Source organism: Carettochelys insculpta, chromosome 3 (genome assembly GCF_033958435.1).
Source record: "Carettochelys insculpta isolate YL-2023 chromosome 3, ASM3395843v1, whole genome shotgun sequence".
Taxonomy (NCBI): domain Eukaryota; kingdom Metazoa; phylum Chordata; order Testudines; family Carettochelyidae; genus Carettochelys; species Carettochelys insculpta.
Genome location: NC_134139.1, coordinates 105,477,942 through 105,495,505, shown reverse-complemented (window position 1 = coordinate 105,495,505; position 17,564 = coordinate 105,477,942). Strand labels below are relative to the sequence as shown.

General features: G+C 44.7%; 1 protein-coding gene across 4 annotated transcripts; it reads right to left on the bottom strand.

The window, feature by feature from the left end:
• Positions 1-1,069: 1,069 nt before the first annotated feature.
• On the bottom strand, positions 1,070-17,294 carry ALDH8A1 (aldehyde dehydrogenase 8 family member A1). Of its 4 annotated transcripts, XM_074990521.1 has the most exons (8): positions 16,738-16,814; positions 11,418-11,637; positions 10,363-10,510; positions 9,314-9,469; positions 7,025-7,174; positions 4,361-4,617; positions 3,419-3,580; positions 1,070-1,919 (listed from the first exon to the last, which is right to left on the bottom strand). In XM_074990521.1, exons 3-8 carry the CDS (start codon positions 10,430-10,432, stop codon positions 1,467-1,469), a joined length of 1,248 nt encoding a protein of 415 aa, XP_074846622.1. In that variant the 5' UTR covers positions 10,433-10,510; positions 11,418-11,637; positions 16,738-16,814; the 3' UTR covers positions 1,070-1,466. The 4 variants fall into 4 exon arrangements, with proteins under 4 accessions (XP_074846622.1, XP_074846620.1, XP_074846623.1 ...); XM_074990519.1 differs by lacking the exon at positions 11,418-11,637 and having other exon boundaries at positions 16,738-17,292; XM_074990522.1 differs by lacking the exon at positions 11,418-11,637 and having other exon boundaries at positions 10,363-10,506; positions 16,738-16,829.
• Positions 17,295-17,564: the final 270 nt, after the last annotated feature.

Below are 17,564 nucleotides of genomic sequence, written 5' to 3'. Positions count from 1 at the left end.
TATACAAAAATATCAAACTACTCATGTGAGAACTTCATAAGCTTCAGCATAAATTATAAATTAATATTCAAAGTCCGAATGCTTCTTAAAACATTAATCGAGTTACTGCTATCAGGCACATCTCAGCCCTCCATCCCAACTCATTACTCCTCTTCCCACAAGTCCCTGAAAAAAGACCTTCCTCCCAGATAACTCTGACAAACCCCTTTGTGTTTTCTCTGATGGAAGCAGATGAGCATTAATTTTCTATTACCCCATATGGTCATCTCCAGTTACTCAACACCTGTACATGTTTAGGAGGAATATCTCCTTTTTCCAAGACAAAAAAATCTTATTATATTAACAGATGAGAAAAATAGTCGAAATGGCTGTAGCTGACCCTTCTGAGCACATGGATATGCTTAGCCAGCCGTGGACCACCATCCAACTTCAACTGAGTGATAAAATCCAGTCCCAGACCTGAAACACACACCACAAGAAATTGTTCTGAAATCTCCACTCACATTCACCTGTGGTGGGAGAGAAATTATGCCTAACTTAAACTCCATTTTCACCAAACAGGAGAGTTTAGCAAGATGCACCATTTTCCCAGAAGCTCTGGAAATGAAAAATGAGCTAACTTTTAGCTGCATAAAAAAAAAAAAAAAAAGTAACAAATGTCTCCAAAAATCCTGTTAAAAGAGAGTCGCTTCCAGCATTTACCAATGGGTATACCTTTGTGACTATGTTCTACCCAACATATTACTTTTACCAGCATATGAGCAATCTAGATGATGAAAAGTTATTAACATCAAGATAATCATTTTAGTAGGTTGACAATACAGCTTTTAAAAACAATTATGAATAAAAAATGCTTGCTTTATTTGCACCATACAGGAATATGCTGCCTCTGTAGTTTAGCACAACTCACCAGATTAGTAGTACTGCCTTAGGAATTTTTTCTGTTTTTGCAGATATAGTCTAACACAACTACCCCTCTGATACTTGGGAATTTTAGTGTGAAATTTAATTAGTATTAATCTGATGATGCAACCAAAGTGCAAAATATATTGTTAATGGAAATTACCCATTTAGAGAGGAAATATGTTTTTATTTCAATTAGAACAGAACGCCATAACTTGCTTGTACCTTTGTCACTCAAGGTGATTTGTAGACCACAATCCTCATTATTTATCACCCTGTCTCTGAGCTGCCTTTTTTTGGACATTTGCTCACACTGTGGTTATAGCCATGATGGTCCCAACATACGAGAGAGTCAAGATGGGTGAGTAATACCCTATATTGGACAAACTCGAGGAAGAGATGGTGAGATTGAGCATCTGTAGCTATTGCTGGTCCTCACTGCTGAATGGATTCCTATAAAAATTGATTATGAGCAGGCCATGATCTCTTGCTATATCCCAGAGGCATTTGTGAGCACAAATATTGGCCATTTATTTTGCCATAAAATACTTCATCGGCAGACTTCAGTGTTTTATTGTAATGGTTTTGACCTCAGTAAAAAACTCATAAGACTCCTTTGCTCCCTCCCTGCCTACCCCAGAGGCTTTCATCCCACCAAATGGCAAGTTCAGATCCCTAACTAGCCAGCAATTGGTCCACACCAGTCCAGCTTGCAGTATCTTGGCCACACGATGAACACGCCCCACATTGCTGGACCATATCGTGGCTGCCAGACCATACTTGACGCCGTTGGCTCTTTTAATCACTTCCTCTTCTGTATCGAACGGTGCCACGCACGTCACAGGACCAAAGATCTCCTCTTGCATGCAGCAGGATTCATCCTTGACTTCAGCAATGACTGTAGGCAGCATGAAATAGCCACTCTGATTTCCAGCTGGAAGATCCAAAGAATCCACTTCTTCTCCACAAAGAATTCTGGCCCCTTCAGCTTGTGCCTTCTTCACATAATTCTTTACCTGAGTGGAGGAGGGCACAACATCCATGTGAGAGACTGAGAATGCTGTAAAGTTTACATTTTCAACACAGATAAATCAACAGGAAATCTAGGAGCATTCCCCACTGATCCTTGGTGGGGGCGCATTTTCCTGCTGCCAATGGCAGAGGCTCATTCCTGAGGTTTTGCAGCCAGGTATGTGCACAGAGTAGTTAGGGTATTTTCCCCCGTCAGTAAACTGCTCCCTTTCTCTGATGAACCTGCTAGCCAAAACATAAATTTGTTCCTTCCTCTAAATAGTTGTTTGAAGAGGTGGAAGGATATTCACATTATTAAAGCAAAGAAGACCTGGCTCTTATCGCTTATATGTCACAGGCCTCCTGTATGACTAGGGGCAGCACACCACACCTCACTCTGCCTCAGTATCCCCATGTGTCACATGGAAGCAGTTACATTTTCCTACCATACAGGGAAGCTCACTACACGTTGTCACAGCACTCAGACACTGCAGTGAGGAGCACAACAGAAAACACCCAAACCACTGCAACAATTCAGGCGGTTGCCACTGTCAGAGGCTGTCTCGCACATACACATCATGCTATTGATCCTGTTCTAGATACAGCTTTGAAACCATGGGGTGCGTTCTCCCAGTCTAGGAATTTCATAAATATATCACTGAAGTTTTCTTCCCGCTCCTTTCTTTTAAATGCTCTGTGTAAGAGAAATCCTGGAAGATGCTCAGAGACACTCCCTGGAATTCAATGGCTCCATGTCACCACCAAACAGGTACGGCATAGGCAGAGACAGAGTCCTTCTCCATTATCTCTCATCAATGACCTGGGAGGCCTCGAACTAGGACCCAGAGGAAGAGATCAGTGTCTCTCTGTTTGACCCTTCTCTTCTGTGAGATTATCAGTTCAGGCCATATAAATCAGTGGGTTGTAGGATATGGGCATGTGGTCTGTAGGAAACTGACTATTAAACTCATTTCATATCAATCACCCAACAGCTAGCAGATGGTAACTTCTGTCAGCCACTCTGGGCCTGTGCACTGTTCCTGGATGACAAGTTTCTATGTACCAATGATTACCAAGTACCACAAAGCCACCCGGTATCCCAGATAATCCATGCTTTTGCATTCCTGAGTAGTTACATTACAAATCAGATGTACTGTAATATAAATGTACATTGTTTTATGAGGCAAGTAAGTCGTGGCTAGTGGGCCTACCATTTAGGTCAATGAAATTGTTGTCCTGAATGCTGGATTTAGTACTATTATATTAATCGAAGTACTTTAACAACAACAGTCTGATTGCCTAGTTTAAAAAATGTTGACCACACACTTTATTTTTCCTAGGGTGATCCATACATAGCACACATCTGAAATATCAGACAGTTTTTAGGGATCATTTATTGGGAAATGAGAGCGCAATTGGCATGGTACCAACACACAGTATGGCATCGTCCTCATCCCAATCACATGCAAGTTATTTTTCTGACTCTCTAAAATGTGACAGTTACCTTTTCTAAATGCTCTTTACTTATCAGGGGCCCCATACTGGATGTGGGATCCAAGGGGCTCCCAGCCTTCCACTTTCTGGCTTCTTCTACAAACCTCTTCAGAAATTCTCTATATATGCCCCTCTGAACAAAGATCCTGCTGGTGCAAAGACAGATTTCGCCCTGTTAAATATGGAGAGAAACAAAGATGCTGCCAATTTTTGCAATATTGTTATTTCTGAGCGCCCAGAAATGTGCTAGGCCCCTTCCAAAACAGTCTCTACCACAAAAACAGCACAAACTAAATTTAAAGACACTCAAAATTGAGAGTCCTAAATAGATGAGAAGAGGGATGAGGATAAGGGGACAACAATAAAGTCACAGTCTCTTAATAAGGGATGTTGACATTATTATTCATTTTATTACTAAGTCTTGGTCATATAACCTCTACATCACTTCTCACAGAAACTTGGTTTTCCATGTTGGAATGGCACTAGCTTGACATCCTGGAAAAGCTTTTTCCTTCTTTTTTTTTCTGACTTGCCAAGTTATCTTTACATCCACTGAAATAATTTTCATGGACCTGTTGGTCATTTGCTGAAGATGTTCACAAAGAATAGGAGCATCTAGTGTTTCAATCCTGGGACTGGACTCCCTTGGTTTCATTCCTATCTCTTGTATACACTCATTTGATTCTGGGAAAGTCACCTGATCTATCAATTGTTTCCCTCTAAAGAACTTATCTACTTAGTCAAGGCAAGAGTAACTTGCTGACTAAGGGGGGCTGAAGTATTTTGACATATTTGAATGAAAAACACTACACAGGATCAAATTATTTACACTCATTCTTTTTCTGCTACTAGGATCAAGAAAACCTGAAGTTCATAAGCTTCTAGTTATATCCTCCTAATGATATGGAATCTTAATAATCCAAGGTATTTTAAGAGGAGCATCTCCCTTTACCTGATTAGCAAAGCTGGATCTCACAGTGGTAGGAATGCACTCGTCCAGATTAGCATCCTCAAAGATGATCGCAGGATTCTTGCCTCCCAGTTCCAGAGACAGCTTTTTGCAGTGTGGGGCACTCCTCTCTCTGATGCGCTGGGCTGTGAGCGTGCTTCCAGTGAAGGAGATCAGTGGCACGTCAGGATGGGAGACAATAGCCTCCCCAGCTTTGGGGCCAGTTCCAAATACAATATTCACCACCCCTGGTGGAATTCCTCATGGGAACAAACACAAAATATGCCTGGGCTTTACTTGATTTAGTTAGGTTATTTTTACATCCTTCTCAGAAGCCAGGAAACTACTTGTAGTGCCACATCAACAAGAACGCCCATGAATTTAAGAGTGGTTGAGTAGAACAGGATAAATAACTAGATAAAACCTTGAAATGCAGGTTGAACCTTTCTAGTCTGTCACCCTCAGGAGCTGACCGGTGCTGAACAAGAGAATTTGCCAGACCACAGGGGGTCAATATTGTCTAGCAGCATTACTGAAACTTCTGCTGCTGACTGGGCTCTTAGAAGATATGTAGGTATAAATTACAGCTAAATAACAGAACAGCACACCAAGATCCAGGACTAGTGGCTGTAAACGAAGTTTATGGGACCACAGGAAACTTGGCCACCCCCGTGATAAGTGGTCATCCAACTAACTAAAATCATGCTGGATTACAGCTGTTGCAGGATGAGAGAGTGCCAAAATACAGACGTTCAACCTGCATTTGGTTTTAATCTCTGCTGTTGTTTTACTATCACTGGAGCCAATAGTGAAGGTTCCCTGACACGTTCCCTTTAGAAGGGCAAGTTTTTGCATAACTGATGCCAAACATTAACTAATAAGTCTCAGATTTTCCATGTGTCCTTTTGGCTGACACACTTAAAAAAAGAAAAGTTTCAGCAAAAACAGTTCAGACATTTCTGAGAATTGATTTAAGGAAAAAAACTCATCTTTCGCTCATGTTAAAATGATTCATGCAACCCTTTCTCAGGAAGTTCTAGTGCCTACGTACTTGGAGAGAGGGATCTGACATTTGGCAGGGAGATTGTTAAGTCTGTAAATCTTAGTTTTTATCCTGTCAAGATTTGTTAAGTGTATAGAATCCATTTTGTAAAACAAAATGGTAGTTTGGTCATGTGACCTTCTGTTTGTTCGTTATATTTTTCCCACCTTTTCTTTGTAGTGCACAAGTTCCAGTTCAGACTGCATTTACACAGAAATCCTACAGAGTTCCCTCCACCCCAGCCTGGGACAAAGTGCATGGGGTTTCTGTCAGGGGTTTTCCCCCCATAAAATGTGTATAAGGCGAACATGGAGCTAGTTCAATGGCTGTCCATCCCAATGGCAGAGTATTGCAGGTCTTCATTCAAGATCACCTCACAGACTCCAACTAACCATCCAAGCCAACTGAAGACTCCATTCCATTCTGCCACTTCACCTCTCAGCTTGCCCTTCCTGAGACAACTCTCCATCATGGGATCCCTCAGAGTTCCTCTCTGAGGGCACCACATGAGCCAACAGATTTGAGGTCCTGAGCAACCTACGTGAACTAGGAAGAAGGTTTTTTATGAACTGTTTTTCTGCTTTCTTTATTCATTTCCTCACCTGTGGGTTTTTTATATGTATTGGATTCTGGGACTGACTATTCAATTCATTATTTCATGTCGTTTAAAATTACTTCTTTGCTTCCCTTTATTTGTAAGTTATCCCTTAATAAATTTCCCAATTGGCTTACATAAAAATTGAATGCTTTCCTTTATTTATTAAGGTAACAATCACCAGGTGACAGATACAGGTGTCACAAAAATGGGCTAGTGGACCTACATTGTTAGGAGGCCCCGTGCAAGCTTATTTAAGATCTATAGCACCTAACTGGGTCCCTCTGATGTCAGAAATGTGCCTTATGCTGACCAGGTAAAAAACTGCACCCATCGAGATGCTGAAAAATCACAGGCTGCATGTGGCCAGTGGACACTTGTTAACTGTGGATCTCTAAGGGGGGGGGGGGGGAAGTGTATTATTAGCTTAAGCTGGCAAAGACAATGCAGCTTTCACAGAAGTTAGCAGGTGGGATACCAAAGGGTTAACTTGACCTGTTAACTTGTGTGAGGACCAGTAAGTGCCTTGTCTTTACTAGGATTTTAGTTTGTGTTATTTCACTGAAACTGGCCAGTTTTAATTAGTCAAGACACAGCCCTGGAGCTTGGCAGCTCTACTTGGTGGAGCTTCCATCCATACCGAGTGTGCTTCAACCAGGAGAAGAGCAGGACTTTCCCTGCAATTGCTGCTCCCAGCTGCTGGAGACAACTGTGATGCCAGGCACAGGAACTGAGAGGCCCTTTCCTATGCTCTTCATGTTCCCCCTTCTGTCGTCAAGCACTCGGGAGGGAAAAGAGCCTCACTGGAATGCAGAGGTGGGGTGAAAGGACAGTGGCAGGGGTAGGACGGTCTGGGAGAGAGGCAAGAATAGAATCCAGTTCTCCAAGGCAGAATTCAATTGCCTTCACCCTATGACCATCTTTTCCCCTCCTGCAGTCCCCTGCCTCATTCACCATACACCTTCCGTCTTCTGTAACAATGGAGGCAACAGGCAGCAGGGGTCAAGTGCTGAGAGCTTGTCTAGATTACCTGCTTTACCCAGAAGTTTGCACAACATCCAAGCAGTGACAGATGTCATCTCACTGGGCTTGGCGATGACCGTGTTTCCAGATGCAATGGCTGGAGCTATTTTCCAAGTTAGCAAGTAAAGTGGCAAATTCCAAGGACTTATTAAACCCGCTACAAAGGAAAAAATAAAAGGACAAAATCAAGAGGCCAACTATATTGAGACAGGAGATGTGACTCAGATGCTCCTGCCTGGAAGCTCCTACCTGAATAGAAGCCAAAGCTTCAGTATGACCGGACAATGAAGGAATTACAAATCTACCCTATTCATAATGGTACATTGAACCTCACAATAAAGATCTAATGGACAACTCCTTCTAAACAATCCATCTAAACTACGCAAAAGGTTTCCAGAGCAAGTATAGTTGCCCATTTCAGCAGGACAACTGACTTCTGCTGTGTTATTGCCCCAGTGTTGCGCACACATACATTCAGTAGGAACTTTGTCATGCTTTATGGACAGGTGTCAGTATTCAAAATTCACAGTTCAATGATATGTGAACATTTTCAATTAGTTTTCCCATTTGATTTTTTGTTTGTTTATATGCATCGATTCTCACTTCAGGCTCTTGTCAAATATTAGAGCTGAGTGCATCCTGCACAAGCAATAATTCACCTAACTTAATCCAGAATAATGGGGAACACACTGACTTCCTCAAATTGGTGTGTGGCTAAAATGTATTAAATTACTAATTTCATGAATATTTTTATTCTGTGTATTTCATACAAATATTTGAAACCCAAGCTGTAATGCTTAGCTGTGATTGGTCACGTTGTACTCCTTGTTGCTAGGTAGCATCAATGGTTATTAGCCAGGCTGGGCAGGGATGGTCCTTTGCCTCTATTTGCCAGAAGCTGGAAGTAGATGGGAGAGGACAGATCACTTGATTGCCTGTTCTGTTCGTTCCCTCAGAGACACCAGGCACTGGCCAATGTCTGAAAACAGAATACTTGAGCTAGGCAGACCTTTATTCTTGTCAGCATGGCCGCTGTTATGGTAGATTTAATAAGTGAACAGAGTTCCAACATAAGCATGCGCAATGAATTTAAATTTGATTTCCGTGAGCTGTTTAGGTTAGTAAGACTCAGGTTCTCAATTGCTCATAGGAAGAGAACTACATAGTTCACGTTTGTTAAATCAATACAAAAACATTTACACGATCCACGTAGCTCCAGAACACCACGTTTTCAAATTTTCTCTGAAGTTACAGTGCCATCTTGTGGCTTTCCAAAAAATCATGCATATAAACACACACACATTCAAAAGGGCTCACCCACACCATAGCTCTGTTCTTACTGAGGTCAATGTAAGGTTTACCCATTGGCATTAATGACAGCAGAATTAAGTCAATTCCAAGTGCTTTTGAAAACACCACTATCCCAGACTGTGGATATATGTATGCCAGGTTCATAGTTAAATGCATAAGTTAAATAAAATTACAGAGACCATTCTGAGGCTGGGAAGTGTCTTCCCATGGGAAAAGGGAGTGTTTTAGTATAAATGTTATAGTTATTCATTGATTTTGTGGAATGCAAGTGCCAAAGTTCACAATGGAGTGTCCCAGCATAGCATGGAGTCTAGAACTAGTAAACATTAACGTAAGGATAGTCCTTTCTTCCCTGGCTCCTGTGAATCACTGAACTGGAAGGGTAACGAAGGGTCCTGTGGCATCTTATAGACTAACAGAAAAGTTTTGAGCATGAGCTTTCGTGAGCACAGACTCACTTCATCAGATGCTGGTCTTGGAAATCTGCAGGGTATACCTGGCCCTGCAGATTTCCAAGACCAGCATCTGATGAAGTGAGTCTGTGCTCACGAAAGCTCATGCTCAAAACTTTTCTGTTAGTCTATAAGGTGCCATAGGACCCTTCGTTGCTGTTACAGATCCAGACTAACATGGCTACCCCTCTGATACTGAACTGGAAGGGACCTCTAGAAGACATCAGGTCATGTCCCCTGCACTTATGGCAGGACCAAGCACCATCTAGATTACCCCTGACAAGCGTTTGTCTAACTGACTCTTACAAATCTCCAACCCCTGAGATTCCACTTCCACAACCTCCTTAGGCAATTTACTCCAGTGCTCAACCACCCTGACAGTTAGGAAGCTTTGCCTACAGTCCAACCTAACTGCTACTAGGAGTTATAAAAAATAAGCAGGACAGCTCAAGTTCCCCCTTTTTCTCCCCCCCGCCCCCCGCCCCTTCGTTGGCAGACAGTCTGCAAAGCTTTTGCCCTTTGAAAATACCCACCAATGCCTACTGGCATTCTCATGGTATAGTGCATACAGCCCAGGTGGTTCATCTGAGTGCATTCTTCAGTATGGTGAAGGATAGAAGATGCAAAGAACCGGAAGTTGTATACGGCCCGGGGAATGTCCACTGTTCTGGCAAATGTGATTGTTTTTCCTGAACAAGAAAAGTAAGAAGCATGCCACTGTGTCATTATCATTCACGTCAGTGTAGGGGAAAACTAACATTATACAATGCCAGAAGCGGGCATAGCACTTTCAATTCACCAGAAAACAAGCCTCTGCCCTGAAAGGCTTCCAAACAATGCTGGAGCTCTGAACTAGGATGCCTACTCACTACCCAGGGAAGAACTCTTTTGGTCATGATACATGGTGCAGTAATTAGTTGCCTGGAAAGCCATTCATCATGAATAGCACAAATACAAATTATAGCCTCAACAGTTTTGGAGATAATCTCTTTGGGGCAGAAACCATGGTTTTGTTGTGGGTGTACATGTATTGCTCCTGGCACAATAGGGTCCTGTTACTCGCATGGGAGCTCTGGGCACCATGACCACAATGCAAATACATTTATAGCACTTTCATAGGACCGATCATACTTCGCATTTCTGCAGCATCCTCTGTCTGGGGACCTCAAGGTTCTGTCTGACTTTTGATTAACTTCAGCTTCAGCCCCTCTGTGCTAACGGTATTGTCATCCTTATTGTGCAGTGCCATGTAAGTATTAGAGGTCCACATTTTCAAAACCTACTGGTAGTTTTGAGCATCTCACTTTAGACAAATAGTTCCTATTTTCAAAAGGTGCTAAGCACCTAAGATAATTGAAGTCAGCTTTCAGCACCTCTGAAAATTAAACCCAAGAATTGCACAGCTAGACACACAGTATTTGTGGCAGCTTTAAAAGATTGGCTCTGACTGACCCAGACAGCCTGCAGTAGATTCAAGAATAGGGCCTGGACATTTTGATTCAGTCCTGATATTTAACAAAGCCCTCCCTTTTCATAACCTCATTTGAGGACAGCCAGCCAGAGACACAGATTCTGCCTTTACCTTGATCTTTTGATTCTGCTTGTGCAAATGCCTCCAGGTCATACTCTATCAGGTCTGCTAACTTGATCATTAGCTGAGATCTTTCCTGAGGACTTTTGGAGGACCAGCCTAGAAAGGCATCTCTGGCAGCTGTGACTGCAGCTTCTACCTAGAAGAATAAAGCAGAGATAGCAAATTTCAGAGGCTTTCCTATGGGAGAAGCAATCAGAGCCATTGATGTTTGAGAGACTAAATAACTTTTAAATCATCCCATGCAGAAGATTGTTCTTTCCTTACATTACATTCACAGATAGTTGGTCCTGTTGGCATTCCCCCTTCTTCTCAAGAGGCAATCCACAAGCCAACATTATTAACAGAACATTTCTTCTCCATACTCTGTTTAAAATCTCTATTTTTTATTCTAGTAATACTTCTTTTTTTAACCACTTCTTCATGCCTACAGCCTTCCGTTTTTGGAGACAGTTACTTCCCTTTTCCTTCTGTCCCAGTCATTTAAACAAGTGAAACACATTTAGTTCTTTCATATCTTTCCTGTATGTGAGTCCCTCCCATCCAGTTAATCACAGCCGACAAATTTTTTCCCATTTCTTGACAAGTCTAGGAACGTGGGCATTGCCATACCAAATTAGACCTGTGGGTGACCACCTACTTCACCATCCTGTCTTCAACAGTAGCCAAGACAAGCTGCTTCAGAAGAAAGTGCAAGCTGCACATTTACAGAATAACTTGCCCAAAAGGAAAGTTTCCTGCTAACCCCATTGTTTGGATTTTTATTTAAGCCCCCAAACCAGAGAACTTATCCCCCTTCCAAAGCACTTGAGCTTTTAATTCTTACTAATGTGAGGTGTCCAGGACAATACACACCCTCAACAATGCAGCCTCACATATGGCCTATCATCTCAGTCCCTTCTAGGAACACTGCAGCCTGTTCTGCAGATGGGTCTCATATGAGGCACTGCCCCCCACCCCATCACCTTCTCTGATCACCTCTGAGGAGGAAGATAAGACAGAACCATCACACTCTTAAATTTCACCTAATTACCCCATTCAGAGACCTGCTTGGCTAAAGTGTGTCTTCCAGAAAGGCATCCAGTTTTGTTCTGAAGAAGTCAAGTAACAGTGGGTAGTCCATTCCTATAGTTAATAACCCTCATGGTCCAGGGACAAATTTTTATTTTGAATTTGAGTTCATCAGGATTCAGCTTCCAACCATCAGTTCTTCTATGGCCCGTCTCTGCTAGATTAGACAGCCTTTTAGCACCTGAGATTTTCTTCCTGTGAAGGTATTTATACATGGTGAACGGGGTACCTCAGGGTCGTCTTTATGAAAGCTGAGCAGAATGTCTCCCACAGTAAGGTAAGGCATTTCCTCCAGCTCTTAAATCAGTTTTGTTGCACTTTTCCTTCCCGGCCTCCCCCCAGATGCCAGTTATTCAATATCCTGGTTAAAATGTGGAACCCAGAATGGATCCCTGAAGCAGTATCATCAGTCCCAGTTATAGAGATGAAATCACCTCTCCGCGCCAGCAGGCTGCTTCTCTGCTTATACATCCAAAGATCACTAGCACTCACTACAGACTGGGGCACTACCTGCGGCCACGCGGATCCCGTCTGACCCCCTATCCTGCGCACCTCCTGTATGCTGGGGAACTGGAGCCCCTGCTCCTTCCCCTCCCTCCCAGCACTTCTGGAAAGCATCAACCACCTGATTCACTCTCCATCCCTGCTCCTCTACTGCTCTCCTGGAGCGGTAATGCTGCAAGCAGCTGATTTGTGGCATTCCGGCTCTGGGAAGGAGAAGTAGGAAAGGGGACAAAGCATGAATCAGGAGATTCGTGGCTCTGAAAGCCCTGGTAGGAAGGGTGAGAAGGCCCAGGTCATATGGGGCCCCGGGCACAAGAGACTCGTTGGGAGGGAGGGGCAGCCAAGAGGTCTGTGGGCAATAGGAGCTGCTCCAGTGGGGCACATGCAGCTCATGGGTCGGAGGTTGCTCACCACTGGTATAAGCAGTTCAAATCCTGGACAAGACCAGTTTTCAGGCATAAATCTTTAACTGTGACAGAAATTATCCATTGTATTGAGGTGATGCACTCACAATCTAAATAGACCAGTCAAAGTCTGGGAGAAATAGGGGTACACAAAAGTTGAATGTCCTGCATAAGGTCACACAACAGGTCTCTGTCCAAACAAGAAACAGAACACAGGACTCCCTGTTCATTTGACCACATGGACCCACCCTCACAGCCCTTTTAAAATAATCCACTCTTCCACCCTTCTGCCACTAGGTGCCATCATGCTGCTGTGGCTGCTTCTCTCTTTCCACCGCTACTTCCCTACCATGTTGTATGGCTCAGTGCAGTAGTTCAGTAGGGGCAGAAGTGCTCTGAAGAACTAGTTGTCTTGTGTAGCAGCAGCAGATTCCCCTTGGTCTGAGCACTGAAGTGATTTTTGCAGGGATGGGATGCAAGCAATACAGAGGGATTCTCACAGGCGGAGAGGGCAACACATTGGGAGGAAAATAAATATGTGGGGGCAAGGAGGAGAGATGGGGGAAAGGAAATGGAGGGGGATTAGTCTAAGAAGAAAACGAGCTATGGAGGTAGAACTACACTGAGGCTACGTCTACACTGGAGGGCTTTGTCAGCGAAACAGCCATTTTGCCAACAAAACTGACAGAGCGTCCAGATTCCCAAGGCATTTTTGTGGCAGTACGTGGACAGAACGCAGCACTTTTGTTGCCAGCTGTACCCTGCTGCCCATGAGGAATAATGTCTGTGTCAACAGGAAAGCCAGTCTGAAGCTTCTGGGGCAGGGGGCCTGCTGTCAACAGACAGGGCTTCCAGGACACCGGGCAGCCCTGTCTGCTGTGCTTCCGGTTGGCCATTTTGCCAATAGAGTGGCTGGGCGGTCCAATCACTCTCTGTTGACAGAGCAGATCGCTCTTTCAATCTGCTTTGCAGTCTGCCCACAATCTGCAGAGAGCAATTTTGTTGAAATATATCTTCCGACAAAAACTTCTGTTGACAAATTGCTGTAATCTAGACATAGCCTGAGAGAGAAGGTACAAAAAGTTATAGGGAAAATAGACTGAAGGGGACTGCGTGGACGAATCAGACAGAGACAGGACAAACCAACAAAGCCAAGACGGACAATGCGTATTATCAAAATAATTGCACACCCATACTTTTTAAAAATACATACTTCCCCTACCTGCTCCCGCCATATAAGAAAGTAGAAATAACACACTAGACACCAGAGAGAGAGCACCACTGAAGAAAAGCTGGATGCTATACTGTTAGCCAAACTACACATGGTAAATTCATTTCTATCAGGAATTGTAGGAAAACTGAGTCTTTTAGGCTACAGGGGTTTTGTTAGAACTAATTGTCTATGGGGACCAGTGTTCCTGTGTGTATAAGGGGGAATAACCTAGTTAGTGGGAGTTAAACCTGGTGTTGGCCATTTGAATGTGTGCTTGTAAGATGGGGAACATGGGCCCGATCTTGCAAACACTTAGGCATGTGAATAGCCTACTCGTATAGCCACTGATCCGTTACTGACTTCTAATATAGTAGGGCCTTGTTTTCAGTTTTAAATGGCTTAGTATCGCTCCTAAAATGCTGGCAACTGCACCTGGTATTTCAATATTATCTACTGGAGGACCCTAAATCTTCTCCTGACTCTCAGCTCTGTGCAGCCTCCACACTTTTGTTCAGAAGCATACAGGACACTTCACTAAATTCATTGGCACCTACACGTAGCTCCTAAGGCATATGCCGTAGGTAGGGTGACCATCCAGCCTGTTTTGGCCAGGACAGCCCTGTATTTCGGGTGCCAGGAAGGTGTAATGATTTATTTTAGCAAAGGGGCTAACTGCCCCATATTCAAGCCCCCTGTTGAGCTGATCCTCCCCCCACCCCCAACAGTGCAAGCGCAGCTGCTGGTTGGGTCATATTCACATGCTCTCTGGCCACATGGAACAGTGAGCTAGCAGGGGGCCCTGCCATTGGGGTGCAGCTGCCTCTCAATTCCCCACAGCTTGTGGAAGCTGGGAGCACACTGGTGTGGCTGCCGCCTGGCTCCCAGCTTCCTTTGCCACAGGAAAGCCGGGATGAGCGCCGGCAAGGGCTGTCGACTGGTTCCCGGCTCCCTGCACCTCAGGGAAGCTGGGAGCTGCACCAGAATGGCTGCCACCCAATTCCTGTCTCCCCACAGCTCAGGGGAGCTGGGAGGAGTACTGGTGCAGCTGCCACCCCATTGCCAGCACCCTCAGGCATAGGGTGCCTGGGAAGATCCCCCACAGAGCAGCTGCCCTGTTCCCCACACCCCAAGGTATGGAGCAGCTGGGGAGTTCCACCATGGGACGGCAGCCCCATTCCCTGCACCCAAGGGATGGGGCAGCCAAGGAGCTGCTCCCCCCTCCCAGCATGTCCCATATTTGAGCTAGGGAAATACACTCATCCCTCACCATATGAGCACAATTGGTTCCCAACTTTCTGCTCGTAGGTGAAAACTCATAAGGGGGAAACTGAATAAACGTAAAGGTCTCTGATTGGTTGCTAGTGCTCCTAACTCGGCGAAGGAGTGGCAGCTTGAAAAGTAAGTGAACCTTGGTGGTGGGGGGGTGTTGGAAAAGGTGCAGTAGCTGTGGGGGTGCAGTGGGCGGGGGGGTTCAGGACCAGGCCTGGGTGGCTGTGGGGAGCGGGTGGGGCTGGGGGGTGTGCAGGGAGTTGTTGGCCAGGCTGTTGGAAGTAGGCCAGGCGCAGCTGCCGGTCTCCCTGCGCCCCAGCCAGGGACCCTGTGGCTGGAGCAGAGGCAGCTGCTGGGCTGCGGGTCTCCCTACCCCCAGCCAGGGACCCCACAGCTGGCTCGTAATAAGTGGGGGAAGTTCACTTTTTTAGTGAACAAAGACGTGTATGTATCTCCCTCGTTTTAGTGAGTACTCATACGTCAAGTACTCGTCAAACAACGGATGAGCGTGTGGTCACCCCAGCCATAGCTGATTCAGAAAACTGAACCAGGCATTAATGCTCCTTCAGATCAGCATTACCTTATATTTCGATATCTAGAATTTAGCCTGCTATGATGCCCCATAACCTGTTTTTGTGAGATCCTTCTGACGCTTGCAAATCTCTGCTACTGTTATGTTATGATTATTTGTGCATCTATGTATGTGAATAACTAAAATGGGGACACGCTTAGTATTTATGCACAAAATAAACAATTCTTGAAGCACAGAGAGGTTTTGGACTCATTTTACATAAAGCACATTGTAGCAAAGTCACCCTGGTTACACTTTAACAATTAGTTGTCAGCACCTGGCAAATATTTACCCAACCAAAATTATGGTACTAAAGGTTTCTGCTGAACAAGCAAAACAAGATCATCATGATTGATACATATGTGAAAGAGCTTCTCATCTACAGGAACAGGTCTTTTAATAAGACCACTTACTCTGAAAACGAAACAGTATTGAGCACTTATTAGTCAACCTTTTGAAAGCTCTGTGTGTGTGTGAAATAGCTCTTTTCCATTCCTCTCCCTGCACCAAGCCCAGTGTATTACATTGTGCACACCTTTCACTGTTGTTTTTAAGCAGTACTTCATCATAAACTAAATGGCTGTTCCCAATCAGCCCTAACAGCTGAACAGGTCAGGAGGCAAAAAACATGCCACAAAGAACAACTGCCGAAAAGAAACTGCATTTCTGCTCTCAATGATTGAAGCAGGCTATTGCACTGTACATCAAGGCACATTCCGGCCACGGCACTACAACGATCTGTTACCCTTTCATCTGCAACAGCACCATTCTAAACGCTCAACACCCCTTGCAGAGCTCAGACCTCAGGAAAGCTGTGAGATTTTTGATTGTGTTGAATGGATAGAGCCCCCCTAGTGTGCCACATTGATTGAGTAGAAGAAATGAAAGATGTTATGGGAGAAAATATTCATTTGGATACAGTGTCTCCAGGGCTATTCATGGAGGGGAGATGAACAGACCCTTTTTCCTGACTCTAGTGCTATCTGCAAACTGCTGATGTGACCACCACCCTTGATTTGCATTCCGCAGGACAAGACGCCATCCTCTGCTCGTGTAATTAACCTCCAGTGAAGTAACTAAAGCTACCATGATTGACACCGAGGACCTGGTCAAAGCTTTTAATAGTGAATGATATGACAAAAGGGATTTGCCTCGGGAGCAGTAAGTTACCTGGCTTTGTAGTAATGTTAAGACCTTATTTAAATGTAAACCATTAGTCACTTGCACAATCCTCTGCCTGATTTCCCACATTCTACCCCGCAAACAACTGTACTGATGTTAGTTCTATTCCCATTTTTTATTTCACCTTCTGCTAGTGAAAGTGCAGTACTCACCTCTTCTTTGCCGCTGTCTGGCACTCTGCAATACACATCTCCTGTGGCTGGATCATAGGAGTCTATGTAGGAGGAACAAGGAACAAATTCACCATTTATGAAGTTCTCCAGAACTAAGAGAGTCTTTGGGGCAGCCATTGTGAGCAGCTGGCTTCACCTGATTTCTTTCTGGTTTCAGTTTATGCTTCTGGTCTCGTACCTAGTTACACTTCAAGCCTGAGCTCCGCCCCTTCTTTCTTACTCTCTCACTTTCCTAAGGGTCAGCAACCTGCGGCTCTGGAGCCACATGCAGCTCTTTAAGGAGTTATTTGCTGCCGCTGACTTCTCTGCGGCTCCCTGCCCTGCCACCACTGAAACAGTTTAATGGTTTTAATGGCCAGCAGGGTGGCGGGAGTGATCCATATGTTAAATCCATTCAATTTAATTCCATTATTTCAGTGGCAGCACAGCAGGGAGCTGCAGAGAGCCCCTCACTTGCCTCACTTCAGTCCCACTTGCTTCGTTTGCCTGACTCCCTTGCTGCTGTGGAAAGGGGCCAGCTGATGGAATGGAGGAGGAGGGGGCCGAGGCCCCTGCACCCCTCCAGGAGTCCACTGTGTAGGCAGAGGGCCCAAGGCCAGTCACAGAGGAGCAGACGACCAGAAAGGAGAAGCTGGAGGAGGCTGGGGGTGACAGTCCCTGTGAGAAGTTGGCGATGGAGGCGGCCATGGCAGTAGAGGCAGAGCCTCCTTCCCGGGCTGCTGAGAGAACAAGCCCCAAGACAGAGACAGGAGCCGACCAAGAGGCACCATTTTCACAGAGGGGGAAGGCAAGGAGCCACTGACACT